The sequence below is a fragment of the Chenopodium album genome, chromosome 23, assembly GCF_948465745.1.
Source record: "Chenopodium album chromosome 23, dcCheAlbu1.1, whole genome shotgun sequence".
Taxonomy (NCBI): Eukaryota; Viridiplantae; Streptophyta; class Magnoliopsida; order Caryophyllales; family Amaranthaceae; genus Chenopodium; species Chenopodium album.
The window spans coordinates 27,984,362-28,011,534 of NC_137856.1; the positions used below are offsets into that span (position 1 = coordinate 27,984,362).

At 35.1% G+C, this 27,173-nt stretch overlaps 2 protein-coding genes across 2 annotated transcripts; both read right to left on the bottom strand.

The window, feature by feature from the left end:
- Positions 1-438: 438 nt before the first annotated feature.
- LOC145607700 (putative plant SNARE 13) lies at positions 439-9,326 on the bottom strand. Its single transcript, XM_081663293.1, has 10 exons — positions 8,852-9,326; positions 6,395-6,487; positions 5,774-5,867; positions 3,806-3,843; positions 3,180-3,277; positions 2,115-2,194; positions 1,985-2,041; positions 1,791-1,883; positions 1,376-1,450; positions 439-812 (listed from the first exon to the last, which is right to left on the bottom strand). The coding sequence occupies exons 1-10, from the start codon at positions 8,926-8,928 to the stop codon at positions 708-710; spliced, it is 810 nt and encodes a 269-aa protein (XP_081519419.1). The 5' UTR covers positions 8,929-9,326; the 3' UTR covers positions 439-707.
- A 5,623-nt stretch (positions 9,327-14,949) lies between these two features.
- Positions 14,950-21,881, bottom strand: LOC145607800 (pyruvate dehydrogenase (acetyl-transferring) kinase, mitochondrial-like). Its single transcript, XM_081663394.1, has 6 exons — positions 21,416-21,881; positions 18,737-18,995; positions 18,399-18,579; positions 17,399-17,543; positions 17,100-17,313; positions 14,950-15,189 (listed from the first exon to the last, which is right to left on the bottom strand). Exons 1-6 carry the CDS (start codon positions 21,662-21,664, stop codon positions 15,131-15,133), a joined length of 1,107 nt encoding a protein of 368 aa, XP_081519520.1. The 5' UTR covers positions 21,665-21,881; the 3' UTR covers positions 14,950-15,130.
- Between the last annotated feature and the right edge of the window lie 5,292 nt (positions 21,882-27,173).

A 27,173-nucleotide genomic window follows, 5' to 3' on the forward strand; every position in this document is an offset into this window, starting at 1 on the left:
TTTATTCATTATGTGACATATATCATATACTTGTAATAAACAAAAAAACCAAAAAACAGAAAATCACAACAATGTCAAACGAGCCCTTAAGTGAAAATTTTTAAGTACACCCAAGGTTATTTTTTGCTCATTTGATAATTGAATGAGCAAATATAATCAAAATGAGCAAAAATATACTCTTGAGTGCAATATACAAATTTTTTTTTATCTGGCAAAAAGATTAGGCTCTTTTTTATTTATTTATTTTCTTTTTGATAAACATGAGTTCCTATTAGTTTGAAACGGGTACAAATCGATAACAATCTTCCATTGTTCTTTGGGCAGTGGCTGTGAAAGAATTCGGAAAAAAAAAAAAATAATGCAATTTGAACAAGTATTTCCAATCAATCTATTGGAAAATAAAAAAAGACAGAAAAAGCATATCAACACAAGTGTATAAAAGAATGAACACACATTTACTGCATCCTCTGAATGTTGAGTGACTTGCTAATACACACAGGATAAAATATTGACAGCAAAATAACCTGAATGTGGATACAATGATCTTGAAAGCCGTCGTTTTTGGGGAAAGAATGCGACTGCCAAAAGGATAAACAAAAAATCTCCTCAACATGATTTACAAATGACACAAACCCGATATGCACAAACTATAGGGGAATGGAACCAATAATCCAAACTGAAGTGTGGAAGAATCCAATTGCAGCAATCTATTCGAAATGCTCAGCTTTCACATACAAGAGCCTTCTTGCTGCAGGGGCCGGAGGTGCTAATCCTGGAATGTCCCTAATATCTTTGTTGTCTGGGTTCACAATCTGCAGGCATAGCAAATAAGATCGAGATTTTCAGCACAGATCAATAGGCCATGCAGAGCACAACCCAATTCAAACAATAGCAGGGAGGAGGGGGTGGGGTGGGAGATTAATTCATGTTAATCAGGAAAAAGAAACCACATGATGGGCAAAACAGCAGATGAGACGAGATTCTACCAGAAGAGCAGAATGCCAACACCTAAATTTCCATTGGACTATATGATAGGAAGGCTTCTAATGCCAAATAATTGGTGTCATAAATTTAGGCACAAGATTTGAAAATAGGACCTGCTAATCGGAAGTGAAGGTATAGTAGCCGGCAGGAAAGAAAGTTAAAAAATAAATAAATAAATAAAAATTATAGACATACTAATAAAATACATAATTTTCTCCAGCATGTCTAACCAGCCTTTCCTTAACAGACAGCCAAATTCCAGAAAAAGGCTATAATACCACAGACGACAACGATAACAATATTGTCCAACTGTTAATCAACTTCATAAGAAAGCAGGCTACCGGACAAATTACGCAATACCATAGAAATGATAATAGTATAAGGGATATACCTTCACAACAATAATGGCTATGACACCACAGACGATAAGAAAGAGAAAAAGCATGATACACTTGTCAGTGGCAACCTGCAACACAGAAAGTATTTACATCAGTCAAGATGACATGGAGCTTAAAATAAAAGTAATACTTCCTACACTCCATTTTACTTGCAAGACTAAGAGTTTCACGCTTGCTGCAAAATTTAAACTATTATTATCTTTGGTTGCGGTTTGGTAAAATTATAAAAATTAAATTTAATAAAGTAAATTAAAGACAAATCCTACAAGATCCCACGTGACTTTTTCTTCCGTATAAATCACAATATGATAGGAAAGAGTATTAATTGTACCAAAATCCTTGTTGCAACTAAAGTGAAGCAAAGGAAGAATAGCAATCTGAGCACAAACTATCAGTAAAAAAACAGACCTGTCGACCAATCTCCTTCACCAACTGAGATGCCTTCTTGAGTGAAAATTGAATAGTATCCAGCTCATTAACAATACGACCCATTTGATCAGTCTGCACATATACAATTAAATTATTTTCTGCAACATAAATGATTGAGATAGGACCAATCAATTATGAATACTTGTTTCAAAAAAAAAATTATGAATACTTACTTGACCCTTTAGTTTAGCTCCAGTTTCAGTTCCGACCTCAACAGTTTGTGCAACTACCTAGGCAACCAAATTATAGTTAGAAAGATAATACAGTAAGCAAGCCAAGATCCGTTCACAGTAAACTTCTCACCTGTTTAGAGCGCTCAATGGCCTGATCAGTCTCATCCAAAGTCTTATTCCCAGCATTAATAAGCTCTTGATTTGTCATTGCTGCGTAAGGACAAATCACACATCAGGTACGAGAAACACATGTAAATCAATCCACAATATTGTTGCACATTATTTATTCTCATTCCAACATAGGGTTTAAAGAAAATGCAAGGAAGCTTAATGCTCCGGTAGACAATATTGCAAAACAGAGGAAGACTGTTAACTGTAATGACAACCTATTCAAATTACCCATGAAAAATAAAATTGAGAAAGTGGAAAACGTTACCAATAGAACAAGCTTCTGCAGAGTCCTTTAAGATATTGGTACAAAATGATAAATATAAATGTAAGAAACACTATTTTTAAACACTAAGCCTTGGTTGACGGCTAATAATTTGTTTCATATACATTTAAAAGAGCATGCTAAAGATACTGCATGAGACTTCTAGAATTTGGGGTGAGAGGGTCTAAGAAGAGAAATCAAATTATGTGAACACCTCTCACCCTTAGATGGAGATGCTGATCAGCAATGTAAACCTTGAAAGTCACATATATCAATACAATAAATATAACATATATAGGTGTACCAATGTTCACTCCCTAAAAGTTGAAACTCAGTGATTGAATGTACAAACAACATAGATCCTTCAGTATAATGTGAAGAATAGACATAATACAACAACATGCAAATCACTTAAATCAGTACATTACATGTATTACTTTGAGAATTGACACATTATATTGCCTAATAAGTTACAAAAAGTGGTACGCAAAGCTAACATTCCCACAATTGACATTAGCCCCTGGTTTTCTTTTGCCCCTTTTGTATTCTAGAAATACCACAATTGACTCAATCTACAAAGCTCAACACAGAGGTCATGACAATTGACTCAATCTACAAAGCTCAACACAAAGATGACAAGGTTTAGCAAAGAAGCATACTCTTAGAATAGGAGTAAGGAGCATATCAATAAAAAAAGACATAACATCAGCCAAAATCCCCTATAGAGTACAAGTTGCAAATACAAGCTAAAGAATATCTCACATGAAGCCATCTGAATATTTTCTTCAGCTGTTGGTTCACTGGTTCCTGCTCCCATGTCAAACAATTCTACCTTCTTATTGCCAAGGCTACTCATATACCTACAACATAGGCAGCCAGGAAAACAGGTTCATTTGATATATACATACATAAAAACTGTCACAAAAGGCCACTAGTTACCACTACTATAAGTCTATAATTATAAACCAAACATCCTAAATCAACCTGCCATATATTAGCTTCAGATAACAAACGGTTAGGTTCAATTTTCCACAGTGTGGCCCCATGCCAAATGAAAAATACGTAATACTTCATATAAATAACATTTAAAAAAATAAAAAAAAAAAGAAAGAAAGAAAGATTTAAAAAAAAAAATGCACTTCTTCCTTCCATATTTAATAATATTGAAGAAAATGTGAAACTTATTCCAAAGAATCATTTGAGGCAACCAAAATTCTTGATTAACTAGGCAGTATATCAAGCCTTATACTTAATTCACCTAAAAATTGTTTTTTCATCTATGGACATGACATGGTCAATTGGTCATTGATAGTAAAGCCCACAAATTTTTAATTAGAAACAGAATTTAAAGAAAAAAAAGTAAAGTAAAGTTAAAGAGGTTAACTTACGTCTTCCTTAAGCCCACAAATGAATTTAGCTCTTTGATCTGCAAAATTTTTCAAAGAAAAAAAAAATCAGTTAAATGAAAGAAACAAAGGCAGCCTACAAATCTAGCATTAAATGCAATGCAATATCAGGACAATTTAGAAGTACTTAACAACCCCAAGTAAAGCTCTTTCGTCAATATCGAATTTCAAGTGACTGAAAAGCATAAGAAATGAAAAACTAAGGTTGCAATTACAAAGATGAGGCAGTATCCAAGATGTTGGACTTACAAATGAGCCGAAGAGCTTACCAACTACCCTCAATAATTAAAGATTACGTGGCCAAGTTCACACAATAAGTTACCAACTCTTTCAAGATTACAGAACACAATATTTTGAGCAGCATTTAAAGTTGGCAGGTTTATTGTTGTCATCATATTGCCTATCAATAAGCTACTAAGTACCCTGGTGACCAATAAAATTTATCTCAACCCACTAGGCATGAATTTTTTTGGCGCTTCTGCAAACTCGATAAACCGCAGCGCCTTGCAACCTTCTACATCGAGAGGTGCAGCGCAAGCAATAGGTTTGGTGCAAGCAACTATATTTTTCCTACTTTACATCCTACAGAAATGGGTTAGAGTTATAGTTACTAATGGAAATAACATAAAAGACAATAAAAAACCTTCACAACTTTCCAACTCTCAATAAACCTAAATCTACATGCCCAATCTCAGTAAAGGAAACAATGTATCATTAAAGATACGGTGTACACTCAAACAAGAAGCTGATCTTCAAAAGGATAAAATTATATGCCTTCTCAATATTTCAGCCTTTAGACTGTTAAGATTACAAACCAGAACTAAAGGTAGGATTACCCCCCCCCCCCCCCCCCCTCCACTTAATTGATTAGGGCCCCCTTGTACCAAAGTGCTCAATGATATAAAGCTTTCTTAGTCTTTTTTTTTTGTTTTAATCATCCTTATGCTAAATGAACAAAAGAACCCTACACAAACTCCTATTAGTGATAATGCTCTTAAGTAGCATAGCCCACATCCTTCAAACATGTCACCATAATCCCAATAACAACTATACAAGTCAACTACACAACGAATTCTATAAACTCTTGATCTCATCAACCTTTTAAAAATGATACATTTGTTACAAACTTCTACTAGCATTCCAGATATTCACCACCCATTAGAGGGTAATTGTATAATTTGTAGGAATGAGGTATGGCTGATCAGAGGTTTGTTATTAAACTGGATTCAATACTAGAAACTTTTACCTAATGCCAAGTGTTTGATTGCTTATCACTATAATAACAAATCCTGCCCTAACTTTCCACTCATTTCTATCTTCTCATCCTCCTCACATTCTTTTATTTCTTCTAAATGCCTTACATCCTCATATGGCAAGTAATAAGCCTCACTATTCTTAATGTACATGAGCATAAAACCTGAGAAATGAGAGTGGAAAAGTTTGAGTTCAGAAGCCCACGTGAGCATATCTTCCCCAACTAAGTAATCTGCTTCAAGACTCCTTGTAATGGAGTTTGGCACAAACAGGAATATGATGTGAAAGCTGCAATAATCCACTAAAGAAGAAGAGAGATTGCTCAAGTGAATCCCAATATAAAGCTATGTAACTTACAGCCTCTATCTCCAACAAAAGGGAGAAACAAACAAAGGACTTTCTTTCTGCCTTATTTCTGATACTTCAATTCTCCTTAGGTCTAAGGGTGATATTACGTGCATTGAGAAATGAATTTCAATATGTTACTATTGTTACCAAAAAACAGTTGACTTGTGGGCTTTGTTAATCTGAACAGTTAATTTCAAAAAAACGATAAAGCAAACAGGACCATTAAAGTTCTCCATAATTCATAGAGTTACATTTGAAAACTAACAATGCTACTAGCAAAATTAACTTGTAACTATATATTTATTGTTTAGACTAAGAATCCTCTAAGAGTAAAGAAAGTTTTCTAACCATAGACTGCTTCTCATCATTGAGTTGCTTGTTGACTTCAGGCGGATTTTTGGCCTCCTCATCTTTAATTTCCCGATCAAACTCCTTGATCAATCTAAAGAGCAAGAGGAAGTAGGAATAAATAAAAACCAACACTCAAAGATACTCAATCACTACTTAATCACAGTAGAAAGGGAGGTGGGGGGGGGGGGGGGGGGGGGGGAAGGGGAAGAAAGAGAGAAAAAACAAGAAGACATAAAAAAAAAATAAAAAAAAAAACATTACATGAACAAAAATTATGAAGTAGATGAAAATTAACTACCTGAAAACCAAACGAAAGAAATTATAATAAAGTGACAAAAAAGAGAAAAAGGTTACCCGACACAAAGCAGATCAAATCACACCAAGCACCCCCCCCCCCCCCGGCCCTCTCACTAAAGCAAGATAACAAAAAACATAAAACATCACAACATAAGGGTGTTTTTCTGTTTAGAGAGTCTCCATGGCCACGTTACACAAGGTAAGACTGTAAGAGTCATACTTCACTTTTCAGCACCACCAAACCACAGTATTAGAATTATAAGTTATGCTAAAGATTCAAAGGAGTTGCATTATGGGATGTAATAACAAAATTTTATGTACCTTTTACACTCCCTCATCTTCCCTGTAAGTTCTTCCAGCTGCTTGCTTTGTCTATTTGGGTCTTTGACCTTGTCCAATTTCTGGAAACCATTGCTACAAAGAAAACACAAGAGCACATGCAAACACACGATCAAAAAAGGGGTGAAAGACATATATATATATATATATATGAATTGCAAGCAACCCCTACCAACCCCCCCCCCCCCTCTTCCACCACCACAACATTATCAAAATAAATTAAAGAAACACTCTCCTCAAAAATTCAAAATGCAACATTTTTATTAAAGAAACTACAAATCATATGAAAAATTATAGCTTCGTGCAGGAAAACATAATAATATTCAAAATTAAAACATTCCAGCAAGCATTAAATTAAATGAATTCAAAACACAGCATTAGCTAAGAAAATTGCTACTTGAGTTGACAAGTTATCAAATCCATTGAAATCTTGACCTCCAAGAATGCTGGAGCTAGATATCCCAATCTCCAATCCAAATCCTAACGGTGCTCCTCTGTAATCTTTTAACACTTCTGCTTCATCTTAAATTCCCTAATTTTAATGGAACTTGCACCTTGTGCCAAGAAGTTGTCTATTTCTGGCAATAGAATAAAATAATATACCAATAACTCTAGCCAAAATTTAAATGAATTTCCACGAAATTTACAACAGAGCAGGATTTTGCACATAGCCACATGAATGCACAAAATTTAGAGCAGTTTAATATCATTGGTGCTACAACAGTGTTAAAGTTTATTTAATAAAGGGGTTTCAACACCTTTTAGTAATATAACATCCTAGATGCTCTGTCCATAATATTCCCAAAGTAATTCACCACATAACAACTTATCAGATGCCATCACTTGTAACATTGACATTCTAAACTCATAAACTCAGCAATAAAAAATTCCAACAATTTAATCAGCTGAAGGTATTCTCCTTTCTCAGCATTAGAACTGAAAACACATGGCACAGCTTACCATAGCCGTACAAGAATAGATATTTTTGAGGGATGTATGAAATTCTACCTCAACATAAGATTTAGAACCCGTTAGACCAAATCGATACCGAACTACATCAGACCACATTGATACAGGAATGTTTCAAACCAAAAAACTTACTGAATTGGATTTCCTACCCAGGCCACATATGCTTAATTTTCCAACCACGGCAGCACATAACAAGAGGAAAAGGTATTTGGGAAGATATTAGATCAGAGTAAGAGGATGAAGAAAACAAGGCACCAAAACAATTGCCCATGCTAAGCCATATAGGCTACTATAAATGTGGGTGGAAAAATAACATTCAGATCCCATGAAATGATATTTGAAAATAGCAACAAAAGGCTGATTCACAAAGGTGATCACACACTGGCTTGAAAAAGGCTGTTACTAAGTGATATAGTGATAGAATTTAAGATAAAAGGCAAATGAAAACAACAAATGATCACTTCTTGAGGAAGTTCAGCTTTAATTTCACATTTCCCTGCTGACAGCAACAGAAATGGCATTCTACAGACAGAATAAAAATCAGACCACAAACCCTGAAATACCACAGTACAAACACCCTTCAACCCTCATATAGCACAGCATGAATTCCAACATCCTCAATTAGCAAAATATAAATGCCCGACATCCCTCAGCTTGAACGCCCAATATCCCTTCAATAGCACAGCACGAAAACCTGATATCCCTCAGAGAGCACAGAATGAACACCAAAATCCCTCATTTAGCATAGGACAAATGCCTGGCATCTCTCAGATAGCATACCAAGAAAGCCTGATATCCCTCAATTAGCACCACGAAAGCCCAAATCCTTCAAAAGTACAACGTGAAATCCTGATATCTCTTGATTACCACAGCCAAAAAAAAACCCCAATATTTCCACTGTCAGTTCACTTGGAACCCACATTTCTCCGTTGAAGAGACATAAATGGAACAACAGGAATGGAAACCCTAAGAAATCTGTTCGACATCACTTTAGTTCTCAGTCTTCACAAACAGATGGCTCACAACGAATCCCACAATGTGCCCAGCCAAAAAATGGGCTAATGTTCAGTATTAACCGTCAAATGTTAGTCACATACAAGTGCAGTAAGAATCTACGGTTTCAATGAACCATAGGCTAGCTGAGCTTAGCCGAAACAGTACCCGAATTACACAATACATCCACATTGCCAGTCCTTTAAGTTACGGGCCAACAAGTTACCATCATTTTATTAACAATGACAATGATTCAAATCATGACGAATTTCCTTCACTCTTCACAATGATCAAAGAATAACGTAAACAGTAAACTTTATCCTCCAAAATTAGCAATTTGCACATCACATTACTCATTTACAAGTAAACAATATTATAATCGAAACAAAAATACTTTAAACTAACCCTAAATTGAACTAATCATCACTAACCTAGTGACATTGACAGAAAAAAAAAAAGTAAGAGAAAGGAGCTTACGCAAGAGCTCGAAAATTGTCGCGAATTTCGCCATGGATCTGCTCCATCTGAGGATTCATCGGTAAATCAGTCGCCATTTTCGCCGGAATTCAAAAATCCGGCAAAACCACACTCCAAATCCAAACTTTAAACAATGCTTAACCCTAACTAACGTACATAATTATCCCCAAATCACAAAGTTCAACAATTAAACAAACAAAACAGTGTGATTGTTTGAAAAATTCAAATCGAGTAACGAGCTTTTGATCTGAAGACAATTACTAAAATTGGAACCCTAAATTGAAACTTACAAAGTACAATCAAAATTAAAAAAAGTAGGATGAAATTGAAGAAAAAAGGAGAGAAAAATTAGGGTTCCTGAGGAGACAAATTGGGAGAGTAGTGGGAGAAATGATTGAATGAGTTAGGGCGAGGGAAAGTTGGAGAGAGAGAATGAATCGTTGGTTTGGTGTAATAGAAATAGAAAGAGTATCGTATGAATGTTTACAGGCTGTGTTCTATGACATTTTGTCTGATTATTTTTTTATTACTCATTTTGTCATTTTACTGTACTTTCTTTTTTTTTTTTTTTTTTTTAATGAAATTTTCTAATTTTAACATATGGAATTTAGTACAGTACATATATTTGGTGTGCAAACGTAGTCATGGTCTCATGTAGGGGTGAGCGTAGCAGGGTACTCTGTAAAAATATCGGTACCCAGAACCGGAACTTATTGCAACAGGTTCTTAAAAATAAGAACCGGAACCGGAACCTGTTATTGGGAACCGGAACCTGTAGGTTCCAGTTCCTAAACAGGGTACCCTGTTTTTCAAAGTAAGCTTAATAGTTACTTGATAATTGTGACAATTCTATATTTTTAAAAATGGATGTTCACAATAAAATCTTACAACTTTAGTAAACCGCTTCAAGTATAACAAACCAACACTAATTGTCTAGAATATTCAATACCATATAGGTTTCGGTTTCATGTATCATATAGGGAACATGTATAAACAGGGTACCCTACAGGTTCTAGGTCCAAAATTTTATTACCCGGAACCGGAACCTGTTGCAACAGGTTCCTAATTTTATTACCCGGAACCGGAACCTGTTCAACGGGTTCCGGGTTTGGAACCTGCGGTTCCGAACAGGTTCCGGTTCTACATCAGGGTACGCTGAATTTTTGCTCACCCCTAGTCTCATGGACATAGATTTTATTTTCTTTTACCTTTACAAAAATAAGTGGATTGCTAAATAATGCATTACTCCCTCCGTCCCGAAATTACATTCCTCCTTTCTATTTTTGGTATTCTAAAATTACATTCCTCCTTTCTATTTTTGGTAAGTTTTTTTTAGTAAATCAACTCTTTTTTTCAGTTTTATATTTGATGTTTTCTCACTTATCCTTACCTAATCTCACTCATAATCCTTGTGCCAAATTCCAATGAATATGATTGGTTAAAAATTTTCAATTAGGAGCATGTGATTGGTCTTTTTTTTTTTGGCAAAGGATTGATGACATATCATAAGTAATAACTAATCTATCTTTGTACTTCCCGTTGCATTATCTAATTATTGTTATTTGTCTTATTCTTCCCTCCTTAATTCCCGTGTAAATTTCCAAACAGGAATGTAATTTAGGGACGGAGGGAGTAAAAATTATTACCACTGCCAATATTTGGTGTAAATGGACAATCATGCCTTTTAGGGTCTTTTCTCATTGATTGAACTGAGCTGAATTGAACTGAACTTATTAAAGTTGAACTGCGCTACACTGAACTGAAATGAATATTTTATAAGAGAAGGAAATTAGGAGTTGAACTGAACTGAACTTATTATAGCTGAACTGAACTTATTACAGCTGAACTGAACAGGATTGAAAATAATCGTATGAGAACAGGTCATTACTACTTCACCACCCCTTATCCTTAACGTTAACCACCACCCATTCCGACCGGCGACGACCACCACCAGCTTGATCGGCAACCTAGCACATCCCACTCAATAACGACCCACCACCTTCCCTCGACGGTGGGAAAGGTGGTGGTATTTTTTTTATTTCCGACAACCGCACCAATCGGAGCCCAAAACTGGCTACCTCCGGTTACTGTGCACAATAACCGGTTTTGGGCTTAGTTGGTGTGATTGCCAAAAATTAAAATAACCACCACCTTCCCTCGTGGTGGTTCATCATTGAGGGAAATTTGTTGGGTCGTCGGTCATGGTGGTGTGGTGGTCATTGGCGATCAGGGTGTTGGTGGTTGTCACCGGTCATTGTGGTGGTGGTGGTGGTGGTGGTCGTTGTTTAGTGTGGTGGCGGTGGTCGTCACCAGCCAACATGGTGTTGGTCATCGCCGTTCAATGTGGTGGTGGTGGTCATCACCGATCGGGATGGTGTTGGTTGTCACGCCACTAGGGTGGTGGTGTCAAGGTGTTAGAGATTGGTGGCAAGAGGGAAGATAGTAATGAAGTACTAAAGGCATGATTGTACATTCACACTAGATGTCGGCAATTTTGATCATTTTTTATGTCGGTATTTAACATCCCAAAAAAAATATAGATGGGTTGGGATCGGATCACATGAAGGGTTGATTTACTAAATCGATGATGAAAATAGGAAATAAATTCCTCATTTATGTTCCGTTTTATAAATTTTTCAATCTACTGTCCACATCAGTGATAACAAATATCGAAATTTATTTTACTAGAAAACCGTTAATTATGTTCAAGGTAAAAAAAAAAAAAAAAAACAGAAAAAAAGAGGAAATTTTCACATTTGCTACAAGCAAAAGGACCCTGCTTCACATTTACTACTGTTTTAATTCTTTATTTTAAATGGCTACCACCTAAATCAGAGTTTTATCACTACCACTTAGTGGAATCCGTTAGGATTTTTGTTAAGTTTATTAAAAAATTTGAAAAATAAAAACCAGCCAGCCAAAAAACCCTAGCCCTCCCCGTCAGCCACCCTCCCCCCTCCTTCTGCCGGCGCCGGCGATTTGGGTTGGAATCGAACCCCTCCCCTTCCCCATCCAAAACCGACAACCCTAACCCTAAACTCCTTGCCCAAAACCACCCTAAACGAGCTTTAGGGTTTCGCTTAGGGTGGTTTTGGGTGGCAAGGAATTCCTTCATCGCGATCGGAAAAGGGAACGGGGGACGAGGAGGGGTTGGGATCGAGTTTTCGAGGGGAGAGGGGCTGGGATCGAGGGGGTTTTCGAGGGGATAGGGGTTGAGATTGAGGGGGTTTTCGAGGGGAGAGAGGGGGCTAAGACCGCGGCTGTAACACCCCCAAAATTCGAGTCCTTTAAAACAATAAGAGTAACCTTTAACTTTCAAACCGAACCATCGAACCCTGGGAGTGTTACTGCTACACTTATTTTCCGTAGAAAATAAATGCAAAGCAAAAAGAAACAATGTATAGATAAACTAAGTGGTCTAAGTTGTGGCAAAATAAAATATAGTCATTACATCAAAACTGCAATTATTTAAGTCAAAAGGAAGTAATTAAGCTCGGAAACAACTAAATTGTCTTAGCTATGTGATTATTCTAACGTCTCCTCACACGTAACCGAGTACCCTCTTACCAACCTGCAAAATAAATCAGAAACAAGAAAAGAGAGAGAAATCCCAAAAATCAGATAAACTGAGTAATTCCAACTCCATCCCGTAAAATAAATAATTTTAGTTCAAAACATATTACACATAATATAACTTCATAGACATCATAATACTCAACCAAGTTCAAATTATCTCATAACATATTATTACTTTATTTAAGAAAGGGGAAGAGAACGCCAGTAAGCCGGGACTAGTCCCTGTCACCACCTACTTTACAGAGGGTCGCGCGTAACCCCAAATGGCCATAAAATAAAACAGAATGTCCCTAGTGTGCACACCCCTCACTAATACCCAGTGATTAGGAGGAAGACTAACAGTAACATACAATAATTTAAACCAACTAGTAGCAACCATAAATACTAGTGGGCAACCTGTTCTTCACCCTTTCGGGTTTCATTTCCTAAGTTATATTTCACTGTACATTTATTAGGTTACATTGTCCGATCACATTGCACACAAGCATTGCACAAATCAATTTAATCCCAAGTAACAATATTTCAATTCCAATATTATTAGCACATAGTCGTTCCACATGACATCCTAATTATAACTCGATTCTCAATAGGCCTTAGAGACCATCAATTATATATAATCAATCATCTAATTCCCAAGATTATATTTATATAAAATAATTCATATGATAACAAATAATCATATTTTTTTAAATTACATATACTAGTTCACAAAATAGAAAAACTCATATAAAATATATATATGATTCAATATTATCATACGATAGCACACTCATCACATATAATTACATAAGCACGTATTTGACACATAATATTTCAAAACAATTTCCTAACGGGATTCTAGATGATGGACATTGAAAATTACCTTGAGCGTGCGTAAAATCTCAAGGTAAATAACCTCCAAACGTTCACCTAGTAGTCTCCGTCTACAAGTAAACAGATAGACGGGTCTAAGTTAGTATCATTGTACACGTACTACCTACTACTAAGTTAGAAATCTATAAAAACCCATATAATCAAAATATAGAAGTTACATAATAAGGTTTGGTTTAATAAAAACAATGATTCATAAACCAAGATCAACATATTTGACTAGTAAAACAAATCTTGAGCGATTCCACTCGAAAATATTCCATCACTCTTACTGACAACTCCTAACCATAAAATTCCTTTTCTTCTGTAAGTGTGTATTTTTTTTTTAAAGCTTGTGTAAACGTAGTAGCAAAAATGGTGGTATAAGATTAGGAAGCAAAATTCCTTTTTGTCACTGAAAATTATCTAGCAACGGTGGAAATTCTTTCGAAAAGCAAGCTTGAGAGTGAATCGGTTGATTACAAAGGCACGTCACTCTCGTCCAACCAACCGATACTACTCTAATTTTTTTTTTTTTTTATTTGTCAAGAAGGTGCTTTAATTCAAGCTAGCCATTGAAAGGATTATCAAATGCTTACCAAAATAGAGATGAGTATATGAAATTGAGCTGATGGGGAAAACAATGGTTTGGGTTAGAGAGGTATATATAATTCAGAGTTCTTGGGTTTAATTATTCTAGAAGATTACTCAAAAGATAAGATAAGACTCAATTCAAAAGAATCGGATAAGATCATTGAAAAGATCAGTTTTTTTTTTTTTTTTTTTTTTTTTAAACCGAAAATATTAAATAATTAATATATACGAAGTATATTTTAAAATAATAAATTTAAAAGATTATACTAGCAAGGAAATTTTGGTTTGGATTGAACTTGTTACTTGTATTTCTCGTCAAATCATGATTGATACTATGGACAGATAGTATTGCTAGAATTAACAGTTCAAAGTACTAATATCTGGAGTACTAACATTAAGCTTTTTTTTTTCCCTTAACTTGAAATTTGCAGAGGAAAATCTAGTCTCACATGTTTTCTTCTTTTCCAAATGCTGAACTTCATAAGCAGCTATTTCAGTTTCTTATTAGAGTAGATTACCAAGTTATTTGTGTGATTTACTATGTGAATAGAGTAGATTACCAAGTTTAAGCATGTGTCCTTGATTTAACTAAGATTATAAATTGGTTGCATCAACTTGAAGACTGAAGAGGGTCACAGTTTTGTTACCACAGGGTTGAAAATGGAAATAAAGGAGTGGTAATAGTTGATTGGTTACCGCCTTACCCTCAGAAATGAAGTGTATTATCTACCCCTCATAACAAACCATAGGTAATTGTAACGTTTAAATAATTCCGTTTCAAATACTTTAAAACACCAAACCACCTGTCAAAAAAAAAAAAAAAAAAAAACCAAACACGCTCTAAGAGGATGGAAGCATGCTACAGAGTACTCTTCAAATAGGTTTGATTTAGAATTTAGACACTGTTATCTCCGTTGCATCACCATTCAGCAACTAATCGTACATCATCTTAACCATTGCTCATTCACATTTTTTTTGGGATAACTGGCCCTTGGTATGCCACACAAGTTAATACCTTCTGTGGTGGGGGATAGGGAGGGGGCAGGGGGGTGGGGCAGACGGTAGTTTGCTAACAGGAGTAAAGGAACCCAGAGGCAGGATTTCCATTGCTAAAAAAAAGATTACAAGGATGACAATACCAGTTTATCATATAAATCTGAACAATACATGCTCTTTTCTCATGAACACCATCTATCAAGCAAACCATTGGAAGTCTAAATATATTGAATATAAATAGCTCGTCAGCTGCGCTACCACAGGCTATGGCAGAGGTTCTTGAGAACCACCCAATCGAGACAAGTGTAGATAGGCATCTGTACCTGCAACAATTTAATAAGAACATCCGATTGTCAGAAGCTTATGGTGCCTGCAACAGCAAATATAAACTACCTAATAATTACTATCGGAAACCACGATTCTCACTGAAAAGCGTTACATAATACAGAATAATCTGAATGCTGCAAAAATTATCTTAACATTGACCAAAAACACATGCTTAAAGCCTTAAACTTGCTAATCAAAGCTAATTTGACCATTTATTGATCATCTAACAAGCATGAGGAAAGTTTGTCTAGAGTGAATTGCCAATGATGGTTTTATGGCTGGTAGGGTGAATCAAATAGTGTAGGCAAGAGTTTCCATGGCTTCTGTGATAAATGTTTTGCTAAGGGGAAGGTGGTTCCATCTTAAGGTCTCTCGAGGGGCCACATTTCAGGACTTCTCAACAACTTCCTTCTTTGTGCAGAAGCTATCTCTAATTTGCTTTGCAATGCAGCTCCTAAGAATCAAGATTCATGATGGGTTCAACTTTCCCACAAATCCACAATTGCACCCAGAGTGTGTCGCATCTTTTCTGTGGATTGACGAAAATTTATGTAATAGATCAACCTACGGAGGGGTAGTATAAGTATTCTACTAATATTAGCTCACTAGGTTAATAGTCCTTAGTATAAATAGAGAGGGAATGGAAGGAAAGAGGTAGGCAGAAATTTGGTGTAATTCCTTAGGAGAGTTGTGACCTCAAGTCACTCATTAAAAAGTTGTGAGCTAAACTCACTATAGAGCTTGATAGGCTAAACCTATCGATTGTGTTAATCGTTATTTATGTTAATTAAAGCCTCAATCTTTCTTCTCTATTTTACAATTCTACAGCTTTCTTCTCTGTCATCGGTTGTGTCTGGTCAGTCCATAACAATTTACATACAAGAGCTAAAAACTAATTTCCAAGAATGCTCAACAGTTGCAGGCTGCACAGATTATCCTCAAATAAATATGAAGCAGGGGAACTATATTATGTTAAGAGTTGATAACATGAGAAGAATATAGACCTGAGCACAATCATTGGTGATCGAAGATAGTTTTCTGCATAAGTATGAAGGAGAGGGATGTGGAAGCAATGACAAGGGTTAGGGTAAGAATTTCAATATACCAGAAAAGGAAGATTTGGCAAATGGCAACACCAACAATTACCAATACTCCACTTGTTAAATATATATCTAGCTTCTAGATCTATTAAATTCTCCCAATTTCTGTCCAGATGTAGGTTGGGAAATTAAGAACTAGGTTGCGGAAGGTCAATGGGAAAAGCTGGGACTCATTATTATTGCCAAAGTCCACATATAGAATGGGTTATACTTGTGACTTAAAACAGTTTACATCGGTGCCATTCTAGCGATATAAGGCTGGGATCTTACCAAGGGAGGGTCAGTCCGATCAGAGAGACGGCGGATCATCAAATTGTTAGATTTTCACATGCTTGCAGTTAACGAAAAAGGGCAAGATGTGTACAAAACAGAAACATTGCCATAAGCGAGCTATTGGCCTAGTGATTCACTATATTGGTAGCCCAACATCAGATGGATGCTATTGGCCTTGTTATTGTTCTATAAATCAAACTCTAGGCTCCTCTGTACTTTAGTCTTTACAGTTCTAGATTTAAATATTTGGACTTGACCTATCAACTTAATTATTTCATTTACTGATCTACTTGATAATATTGTCTAATATTTTCTGTAGTAGAATAAACCTCATAACCTTTTCTCAATCACCAAATGAGAACAAACTACTACCTAGTTCAATAGTACACAGATACTAGCTGAGGCTAAAGACTAATGTAGTAATGCTAGATGAAAAACAAGTCTTAGCTAGATATTAGGAGCATAAGCTGCATTGTTACCATATATGGGAGACAGCCAGACAGGAGAACAAAATCTGAGAAAAGAAAACTTGCCATATCCTTCCATGGAAATAATTTGCAGGTCTCCTCCAAAATAACGAGCATATAACCGACTTATAGGAAGCCCGTATCCATATCCAGCCATAGTCACATTATCACCAGTTCCAAGATCTGTATGCTCATCCAACGGGTTCTCAGCAGTACTGTAAAGGTATGTAAAAATCTTAGGGAGACCACTTCTTGGAATCCCACCTCCTTCATCAGAAACCTACAATGGCATCACGGAAGTCAAGAAACACACTGAGGTATGAAGATTGTAACAAAAGCAAAAGTCTTCAAAAGCATCAACATGCCTTAATCGTGACATCCTCTATTCCATCAGCTACTATGATACGAATAGGAGGCACACTGTCTGAGTCCATAAATCGCTCTTGAACAGCACGCAAGGAATTTTTAACCAACTCAAAAACCATAAGGTGTAAATGTGAAGGTACATACCTGGCATCAATAAAGAAATGGGCATTATTAGACAACTCCATTCACAGGACTACAGGTTCAAAATCCAATAGAGAATACAAAAGATCATTCAGATAAATATTTATCAGCCAGCAACTTGTAATTCCTTGCATAGCCTCCTTTACCAATGATTTGGACATTTGGTTGACAAAACATATGGATTCAAATAAAAATAAGGCGAGATTGCAACAAATGCACTACCACATCATTATTCATGCATTTATATAAACCATGCAGACGTTTTCGGGAAAGCCAAAATGAGATGCAAAGCTTCTGAAACAGAAACAGGCCCCACTAACCAGACCATGGTCCACAACTCCAAATTATGTATAATCCATCTTGATCAATCCCTAGGATATATTACCACTTAGGATGATGATTACCGATTTATACAGTGGTTGACAAGCATAGAACAAAGGGAAAACAAGTTACTCAAAATAGCTTATCAAATTGTCCAAGACACCTCAAAGACAACATCACAGAGTTCAAATCAGAGATAGTTTCTGCAAAGCCTTTCATCTTTGTTGATGAGCATCTTAATATGCATAATCAATAATATTAACAAATATAAGCATTTGATCTGGACTTTAGGGTGTCCCTGGGAACAGACAACTTCAATTCTAAGCATTTCTGGCTAATACTTTGCAATGCATCATATTACTGTGTTGTGTGTATCTCTTTTATCCTCTTTTTCAAACACACATCTTGTATAACCTAGACTATTCTTAAAGCACAAGGTTTTATGGGTGCTGTATAACTATTAGTTTTAAGTACCTTCGGAAAGAGATAATAATTAGTACAGCAGAGAAATATATATATGTATACAGAACAGCTTACGGAAATGTAAAGTTGGGATCGCCATAGATATCAATTTCAGGTGCACTGCCATAATGGCGCATGCAAATTGCACGGGCATCTTCACTAGCATTTCTGGCAACCTCTACGGGAGACATTTTTGTATGTATATACCCTATACGGTCAGGTTGAGGATTTGGATCGTGCAAAGCCACATGCTGCCCTGAATTAAGCCAAAAACAAAAAATTAGCACTATTAATTGGTGTTATCTGTGATAGCAACAGGGGAAAACCGAAAAAAAAAAATAATGCAATTGAATTAGTGTAGACAGCAAAATATGAATAAAAAGTAAAAAGAAAGATAAAGTAACAGGAACAACCTATGAGCATACGGATCCCTATTCTGGACATGTAGAAGCGATCAAGGAACTGGTGTATTTCAACCAAGTCTTCATATACAATCTTGGGATCCATGCCTTTCTTCAGTTGTTGGACCCCCATGGCCATCATTGGGACAACATTATTATGTCTGACTTTAATCATTTTAATCATTTGGGTGAAATCTAATTCATCACGATTATCTTTGATTGAAGGGAATGATCTGAGATCACGAAAAGAATCCAAATACCAATCGTGCACCTAAGACAGAAAAAGTGTTTATAATTATTAATATAGCAGTAATGATAACTCCTTTGTCAACAAAAATTTTTTATACAAAAGAAACAACCACCTCTGCTCTTCAGTTCGCATAATTCAACCTACACTCAAAGACCTCAGCATGACTAAATGGACTCGTACCATTATAAGATGGTATTAAATGCTGATAATTTCGGCAAATTCCAGTGTAATTCATAACACGTTTACAAGTGATCCCATGGGAAAAATTCATAATGACTCTAACTTCCAAAATGAGTTGACAAAACTTACACACAACAGTATAACACGAAGCAGATACGTTTTTGTTACAGCCCTTTTGCTAGCTATTCCAATACATTATCCATTGAGGAAGCTTATAACAGTAAACTCTTCTAGTGGTGAGAAGTATAAGAACAAATATATTAAAGACATATTACTTATCAATAAAAGTAGAAATATCTCAAGGTATGCTTTCCCTCATCCCACTGAAGATTGTCATCTAAGTCACAGCTAACATATTTTGTAATTTGCAATGATTTTCTTAGTTTGCTGGAGTCTAACTCTTGTATTCTCAGGCACCTGATGAAAGAGTCTGGCCAATAGATCCCTCAAGTACTCAACACACTCTTTGCAAAATCACTCAAATTAATCTGATACTAATTTCATGTATAAATTTGATTGACAGTAGTCTCAAAAAGAATGAAAGCTTATATTTGGACTACAACTCAAGATAAAGATCAGCCCTATGACAGGCCAGTAGGTTACAACACTTACAAGTGTCAAGGTCAAAGAAAGTCAAGTGAACAATGTAAGAATGAAAAGATTCTTTGGGAAGAGCCTTCATTTTTTTTATTTTTTTTTGGGAAGAGCCTTCATGGAAGTTTACAGGATCCTTGACATCCTCAGAATCAAATGCTAGTATCCTTGGAATCCAAACTACAAAAACTTGACCGTTCTTCTGATGGAAAAAGTAGTAGGATCTTTCAGATTCAATATACACATACTGATCATATATAATACAGGTCAATATTTTTGCTATGGTTGGGATTTATGTTGCCAGAATTCACGAAAGAATCCCATATTATTCATGGCGCTAAGCCATATAAATTGACATGTAAACCAATGTATATTGTTAGATCAGTTACACGCATATTCATCATCTATCTTGCATACATTCTCATCTTTCCACAATAAACACACCTTTTAATTTTTATGCAATCCAACTGAAAAGCAATAATTACTACTGCATAGATGATAATGCACTTTCTCCTTTCCACAAAATCCATACTCTTTTCATTTAAGTCTGTTCCATAAGCTTCCACACTATATAGCTTTATTCCTTTTATGGCAAGTTTTATATTTGATATTAACACCAAATGATCCACCACTTGGGACACATCTACTTGTTTATCAATATGTGGTGCACATGAGGACCCCAATTGCCCAACTTTATTGTTTTGTATTGGTCACTGGAGAGAGTAAACTTAAACATGAGTAACTTTGTGGAATGGAGGGAATATGTATTTAACGAAGCCGGGGCGTGGCCATGGAAGAGGTTGGGTGACTTGGGCCAACAACAGGAGCCTTAAATTTCCTAAGAGAGATATCATAGTAGGAGATAAAAGTTCAGCAATTTATCAGTATTTTATGATCTGCTAAAGTTAACTTAAAATCATGTTTTTTAAAAAAAAAAAATTGGTGAGAATATGACGCACACAATATGATATCATCACCTAACTACTCTCAGTGAAGAACAGGAGAGCAAACACCACATGACAGTGAACGAACCAAAGGAGACACACAACAGAAAAATTATTCTCAAGAGTTCAAACTTTGATTATTAAAATAGCATTAAAACCTAAATAATACACATTCATAAACAATTCCTCAGATACTCTTTACTGTTATGGATCATAGATAATATTCTCTATCAAATCAACAGCATTTTGCAATATTAAACAACCCAATAAAGAAAAGGGTACTTTAAAAAAAAATATTCTGCAAATTTCACAAACTTTTTACCATTCCATCAAGCTTACTATTGCATTACCGATAAAAATTTACCCAATTCAACTGCAAAATTACATGCAAAAATTTAAGTTCAATTCCAACAAATTAACATTCAATTTTGTTTGCAAATTTACCAGAAAAAAAAATATATCAGAATTTCAATCCCAATAAATACAGAACATCAACATCATAATTACAAGCACTCAAATAAATACAAAGTAAAAATTAGAATGCAATACATAAGTTCAATTCCAACAAAACCCCACCAAAAAAAACCCCGAAAATTCAGACTTTCAACCCAAAAAAATGAAAATTCTCATAAATTAGCTAACACCCAACAAAATTCACACCAAAAAACAGCAATAAACCCAATATAAACCCCAAAAATACAAATATTTAATAAAAAAAATTACCTTCAAAACAGCAGGTTTAAGAGATAAACCATAAGGAAGAGACTCTAGTTCAATAGCTCTTCGCGCAATTCGAATGGGAAGCTCTTTATGAAGAAACTGAGCAGAAATCAACAAATTTCGATCAGTGGGTTTTGATCCAAATTCCATCATATACCTTAATGTTACTCCATTTTGTTTCATTGAACCCCATTTATGAACTTCATCAATCAAACTCTTTGAGAAATGTTCTGCAACTTTTTTCACTGCCATAATTTCAAAATTTTGGATTTTGGGTTTTAAAAAACAGAAGAATTAAAATTGGTTATCACCCAAAATTACCCAGAAAATTGGGTGAAGATTTTGAGGCAAAAACATGGGAAAAACTACAGATAAAGTTACATGATTGTGTAAGTGACATAGATAGAATGCATGAATGAAGAGATTAGGAAAGAGAAAATTTGTGATTGAGACAACACAAGAGGTGTGGTGATGGTGGGTTATAGGACCAGGATGATTGCCATTTTTTTGATTTGGGATCACAATTTATGGTGTTTATTATTTTGACTATATTTCTTGTAATAATTTAATTTAAAATGAAATGTAAAAAATTTAAAAGGGATTAGATTCTAGGGTTCTTTTTAAGGAAGGGTTTTTATTTAATGCAAGTTTTGTGATTGTGATTTGTGACTAGGATATTGTGATGAGAAAGGAGGGGTGGCTTGTGCAATTGAATCTTTAGATATATTTAACAAAAACGTGTTTTGTACTTAAGTTTAATGTGATATTAAAAGGAGTTAGTTTGATATACAGGAGGGTTGTGATTGTTGCCAAGGTAGTTACAATTGTATGTAAATGTTTTTCGTTGTTTTTTTTTTAGTGGACAAATTTATTATATAGGCAAAAGTTATAGTATGAGCCTATGAGGAAGTATAAGGTAAACGGTTAACCTAAAACTTCTACCAAAGGTTTTAAAAAAACATTTAGCAATAAATATTTTGTAAGATATTTAATTTCTTAACAAGTGTTTCAAAATGCTTTTAATTGTGTATTTTAAAGTTTTGATATGCCCAGACAATATGGTTTTATTGTTCCTGTCAAATGCTTTATTGTTTCTCATCTATTGGAATTAAGATCACATAAGCCATTTATAATTGCATTTCGTATTAAATTATTCTTGTAAATTTTTACAAACTTAAAAGACCAATATTGTACATAAGACACATAATATATTATTTCAATTTCTAACACATGATTATTCTTGTCCTAATTTCAAAAAAATTAAAATATTAGATGCCTTAATAGTGGATTCTTGTCCAACATGCTTGAATAATGGAATACATATTAAGGAGGAATTTAATATATTTGGTGAGAGTGAGAGAGAAAAAATAGTTAGTGGAGGGGTTTAAATGAAATGGATTATTGTAGACACCTAAAAATGTCTCCCCAAAACCAAACCCGATGATGAACAACTTTTCACCGCCATTATTGGTCGGGTTGAGTATTTAATCTTTAGAGTGCTTAAATCCATGTTCCATTCAATACATTTCATAAACCAACCCAATTCCTAATCCATTTCACCAAACCATAACTTATGTTCCTCTTTTTCGTGCCTTTAAACCCAGAATAATTCATTTCGTGTCCTTTAAAATCATTCATTTCGTGTTCTTTTTATAAAAACGTTTAATCCAGTTTATTTTGGTCCATAATCTGGGTCCAATTGTTAAATGGTTGGATGGGGCTTGAAAAGAGCTTTCCAACGATATATTATAAGCCCAAATCCGAGTTATAACGAATAAGTTATGGCAAAAATATTAAACTGAGTCCAAACCGAACCTAAGCCCACCTTATCTACGACCCAATGATCATGTGGAGGGTCCAAATTATATAATCCCACTCATAATTCAATTAGGATTAATTGGAAGCTTCTATAAGTATCTAAAAGATCCTAATTATCCTTTTTGAAAAGATAAGATTAAAGAGTTTGAAATAGAATAAAACTCCTCTAGTAATTTAATTCGAATTGAAAGACGTTCAAAGATTGACAGATATTATTTTCGTGCTTCATAGTTTTTATCTGATTCTTAGATGGTTGGATAGCTCTTGAAATTATCTTTCCAATGATATATTATAATATTAATTCCGAGCTATAACGAAAAAGATATAAAAGAAATACGAAACTCTATCCAAAACTGACACCGTCCCACTATTTCGGCCATATCTTTTATTCTACAAAATATTTTAATCTGATTCCAATTGGGTTAGAAAGTAGACTTCAAGAGCTTTCCAACGATATCTTATTCATCTTATTCCGATTTCTGGATCAAAAGATATGATAAAAACAAAACCGCAAAAACTGCTGTCTATCGCAAGAGTTTTATCCGATTCGAATTCTTATCTTCTCTTGATTCGACCCCCTCTTTTTTCCCTATAAATAGAGGTCATATCTCCCCTTTTTCAATCATCAACAAGCTTGATCATCAAATCATTCTCTCTTCCTCTCTTCTACACCAAAAACCATTCTCTTGCTCTAGCCTAAATTCTAGCCACCCTATTCTCTTATAATACATCCCTAAAGCACTCTAAGGAGTCCATACAATACCCGAAGTTCTATACTTAAACCAAGGCGTGAAAGGTAGAATTAACTGAGGGTTTGGACCAAATCAACTCTACTTTTTATTTAATTTAAGTTCCATTTGATTTATTATTTATTGAAGTTACTAACAATTTATTCATGATGTAGCAATTTAAAGGAACGCGCGGAGTGTGAGTAATTAATTAATTTAATTACTTATTTTATTCTCTTATTGCTAATATCATGATTAGGATTATTATTTTATTTGACTAACGCTATTATTGTTGAATTGCTTCCAATATTAATGTTTATTCTATTATTATTTATGATCACCATATTGCATGTTTAAAGGGAATATGTAATTGAAAATCACGACTAATAAGATAATTTGGACAACCGGTTTAGGTTCCTTTTTAATCTTATTATTAAATCAAAGTGATTACGATATTGTAGAATTATATGTTGCATTAATATTCAACCAATTTAGCATAATAATAGTTTGGAGCGAATTGAATATTTTGTTTGTATGCCTTTGAGATCACAGGAATACTTTTCAATATAAGAATCGAGTAGAGGCCAATACGGGCGAATGTGACTCCCTGACTCACTTCGTACCATCATCCCCGATCCTCCTTTCGTGGTTCCGAACCATATGGAGTTAGTAATCTCATGGATTATGAATGGGGTGTAACCTTCACGAGTCAATCGTTGTTGCCTATCGTTGTCCCTTAATCGAGGTTGCCTTTTATGATCCATGAACGGTTTACAAGTTCCTTAAAAACTTGTTGGCGGCTCCCTACTTTATTTGTCCCTAATCGTTGTCCCTAATCGTTATGTCAATTCCCACTTCCTATGAGTGCCAAGCATATTCACAACATGCTTTTTACGTAGGCGCACCTCGAGCAACGCCTACAATTTGGCGACTCCACTGGGGAGGATTCTTGGTTATTTATCGATTTGAGTGATCCGTATTTAATTAAGATGAGTGGATGAGACTTTAAAGATTCTTGAATTGTATTCCTGCGATTTAATTGGCATTGTCACATATGCATATGCATATTAGGTTACCTATTTTTCCACAATAGTACGTGTTCTACGTACGTGGCTAGCCCGGGGGATTTAAGCTCTATCAACCCAAAAACGCTCATGGCAATAAGGGTTCATCCGAGTTTTTAAATCCACCCAAACCATGGAGTCGAGTTCGATTTCATCACGAACTCGCGGAGCCGCCCGTTGGCATACACCCTCAAGGGAGGCTGCCTTGCTAACGCGTCCAAACTCTTAACCATGGTACCCTTTGACACCCAAATAAGCTTGACCATAGTGGAACATAGATATTGACTTTAGGTTGCGAACTTCATTGTATCATTTGTGACAATGTCTTATGTGTGCATATTTTATTTTATTTTTTCTTCTTTTTTTTTTTTTTTTTTCTCTTATCAAACCTTTTTTTTTTAGAGTCGAGTCATAGGATTTTTTTTTTTTAATTTATCTTGAGTCAACCCGGATTTTTATTCCCGTATCCTGCATAAGAGTCAACTTGTTTTGGTCATAGCCGGAGTTCTAGAAAGAGTTACGTGTCGTGCCACCTATGGATCTGTAGCCCCGAGTTTTTTCTTTCATTTGGCGTTGGTTTCGTCCCAATCAAAGTCACAGATACAAAGTTATAACCAATATACTACAGCCTATCTAATTTAGGTGTCTTTTTAGTGTGCAACCTCTTATTTTTATTTTTTCTTTTCGTGTCAAGCTAGTCTTAGCCAAGTCCTTTAATCCGTGTCAACTCGTATAACATAGGATTATAGATTTTTATTTTTTTATTTATTTATTTATTCCCATGAGTCTTAACTCTTCTAGAATTCTAGTCCTCTTCCTAGTTTCTTGTGATTATTGTGCTAACCTTTGTCTTTGGTTATGGTTGATTTTATTTACAACTAACGATTGCCAATGGACCGTGTTCACCTAGTAAATAGCATAAACATTAAAATTGGACAAAATTAATCAAGTTAGTTTGTCTTTTAGTCGTCTTTCGTGCTATTTGGTCCTTTGTTTTTCACAACGTCCTCATGTCTAGCCATGCGATCATACCACGAGTCTTAATAAACTCACCTAATCCACATGTTGAGTCGTTGCACACACTTTGTCTTCGAGTAATGCACTATATTGTTTATGATCGTATAATAGGACCATGCATGGGTCTTTTTCCGTCGTAATAGGAATGAGTGGAGTATTTCACATTGGTTTTGAAAATTCTTTCATACACTCTTCCTTTCCAATCCGAGTATTGAGTCAATGCATTAAGTGAGTTCATTTTGTTCCATTTATAGTACTCGAGTTCAAGAATCACTAGGCAAGAGTTGGAAGAATAAGGGGAACGTCATTCCTTCCTTCTTTTCTTCTAATCAAAGCATCAACAATAACAAATTTCTTGTCCCTCTTGGCGGTAACAAGTAATTCATAAGCATCTTTGAAGACGAAGCACAAGACAAGTTTCCATACAAGATTTCATGTTTTTTTTTCTTCTTTTGTTCCAACCCTTTTTCCCTAATAAGTCTAGCATAGGTTCTCCTTATCCTTATGTCTCTATTTCCTTTGCATTCGATCATGTCATTCGCAAAAAAAAAAAAAAAAAAAAAAAAAAAAAAAAAAAAAAAATTGCCGAACTAAGCACAAGGTACACCAATTATTTGAGGCACCTTTGCAACCCTATCATTCCCCTTAAACCATTTCAATCACATATCCATTTCTTCATCAACCACTTTGAGCCTCGTCTAACGTTTGGCCTTTATTTCTTCAACCCACATTCACTTAACCCAGGGATGGAAAGATGTGCAATTTGTGTAACAATAAGAAAGCAAGTTCAAATAAAAAAAAAAGAATAAGTAATAAATTAAAAAAAAAACAGTGTCTAAAGGCAAGTGTTCCAATGTCTTTGATATGAACACGTCTCGAATTGCGTCTCTCGTCGAGTGCTTGGTACCGTGCCTGAGAAACATGAATGCTAAGTGAGTGATGGACCGCATGATCCGGGATTGCCTACATTGATTCAAATGACCAAATAAAAAAAAAAAAATAAAATAAAGTTCAAAGCAAAAAAAAATATGTGAAAAATAAAACTTGCGAATTTAAAATTTTCAAATACACAATTGCATATCTTGGGGACTTCTCTCGGGTCTTGAGCCTTTCACCCTTTATTCTTCACCTATA

What these genes read in the sequence shown, in the direction of transcription:
- LOC145607800 (XM_081663394.1), bottom strand. Translation starts at nt 21,664, where the DNA reads ATGGCAGTGAAAAAAGTTGCAGAACATTTCTCAAAGAGTTTGATTGAT. An exon ending in TTAAACCTGCTGTTTTGAAG is followed by an intron (nt 18,996 to 21,415) that starts GTAATTTTTTTT and finishes TTTCTGTCTTAG; the next exon opens with GTGCACGATTGGTATTTGGA. An exon ending in TATTTCCATGGAAGGATATG is followed by an intron (nt 15,190 to 17,099) that starts GCAAGTTTTCTT and finishes AAATTGTTGCAG; the next exon opens with GTACAGATGCCTATCTACAC.
- LOC145607700 (XM_081663293.1), bottom strand. Translation starts at nt 8,928, where the DNA reads ATGGCGACTGATTTACCGATGAATCCTCAGATGGAGCAGATCCATGGC. An exon ending in CCATTGAGCGCTCTAAACAG is followed by an intron (nt 2,042 to 2,114) that starts GTGAGAAGTTTA and finishes TTGGTTGCCTAG; the next exon opens with GTAGTTGCACAAACTGTTGA. An exon ending in TGAAGGAGATTGGTCGACAG is followed by an intron (nt 1,451 to 1,790) that starts GTCTGTTTTTTT and finishes TCTGTGTTGCAG; the next exon opens with GTTGCCACTGACAAGTGTAT.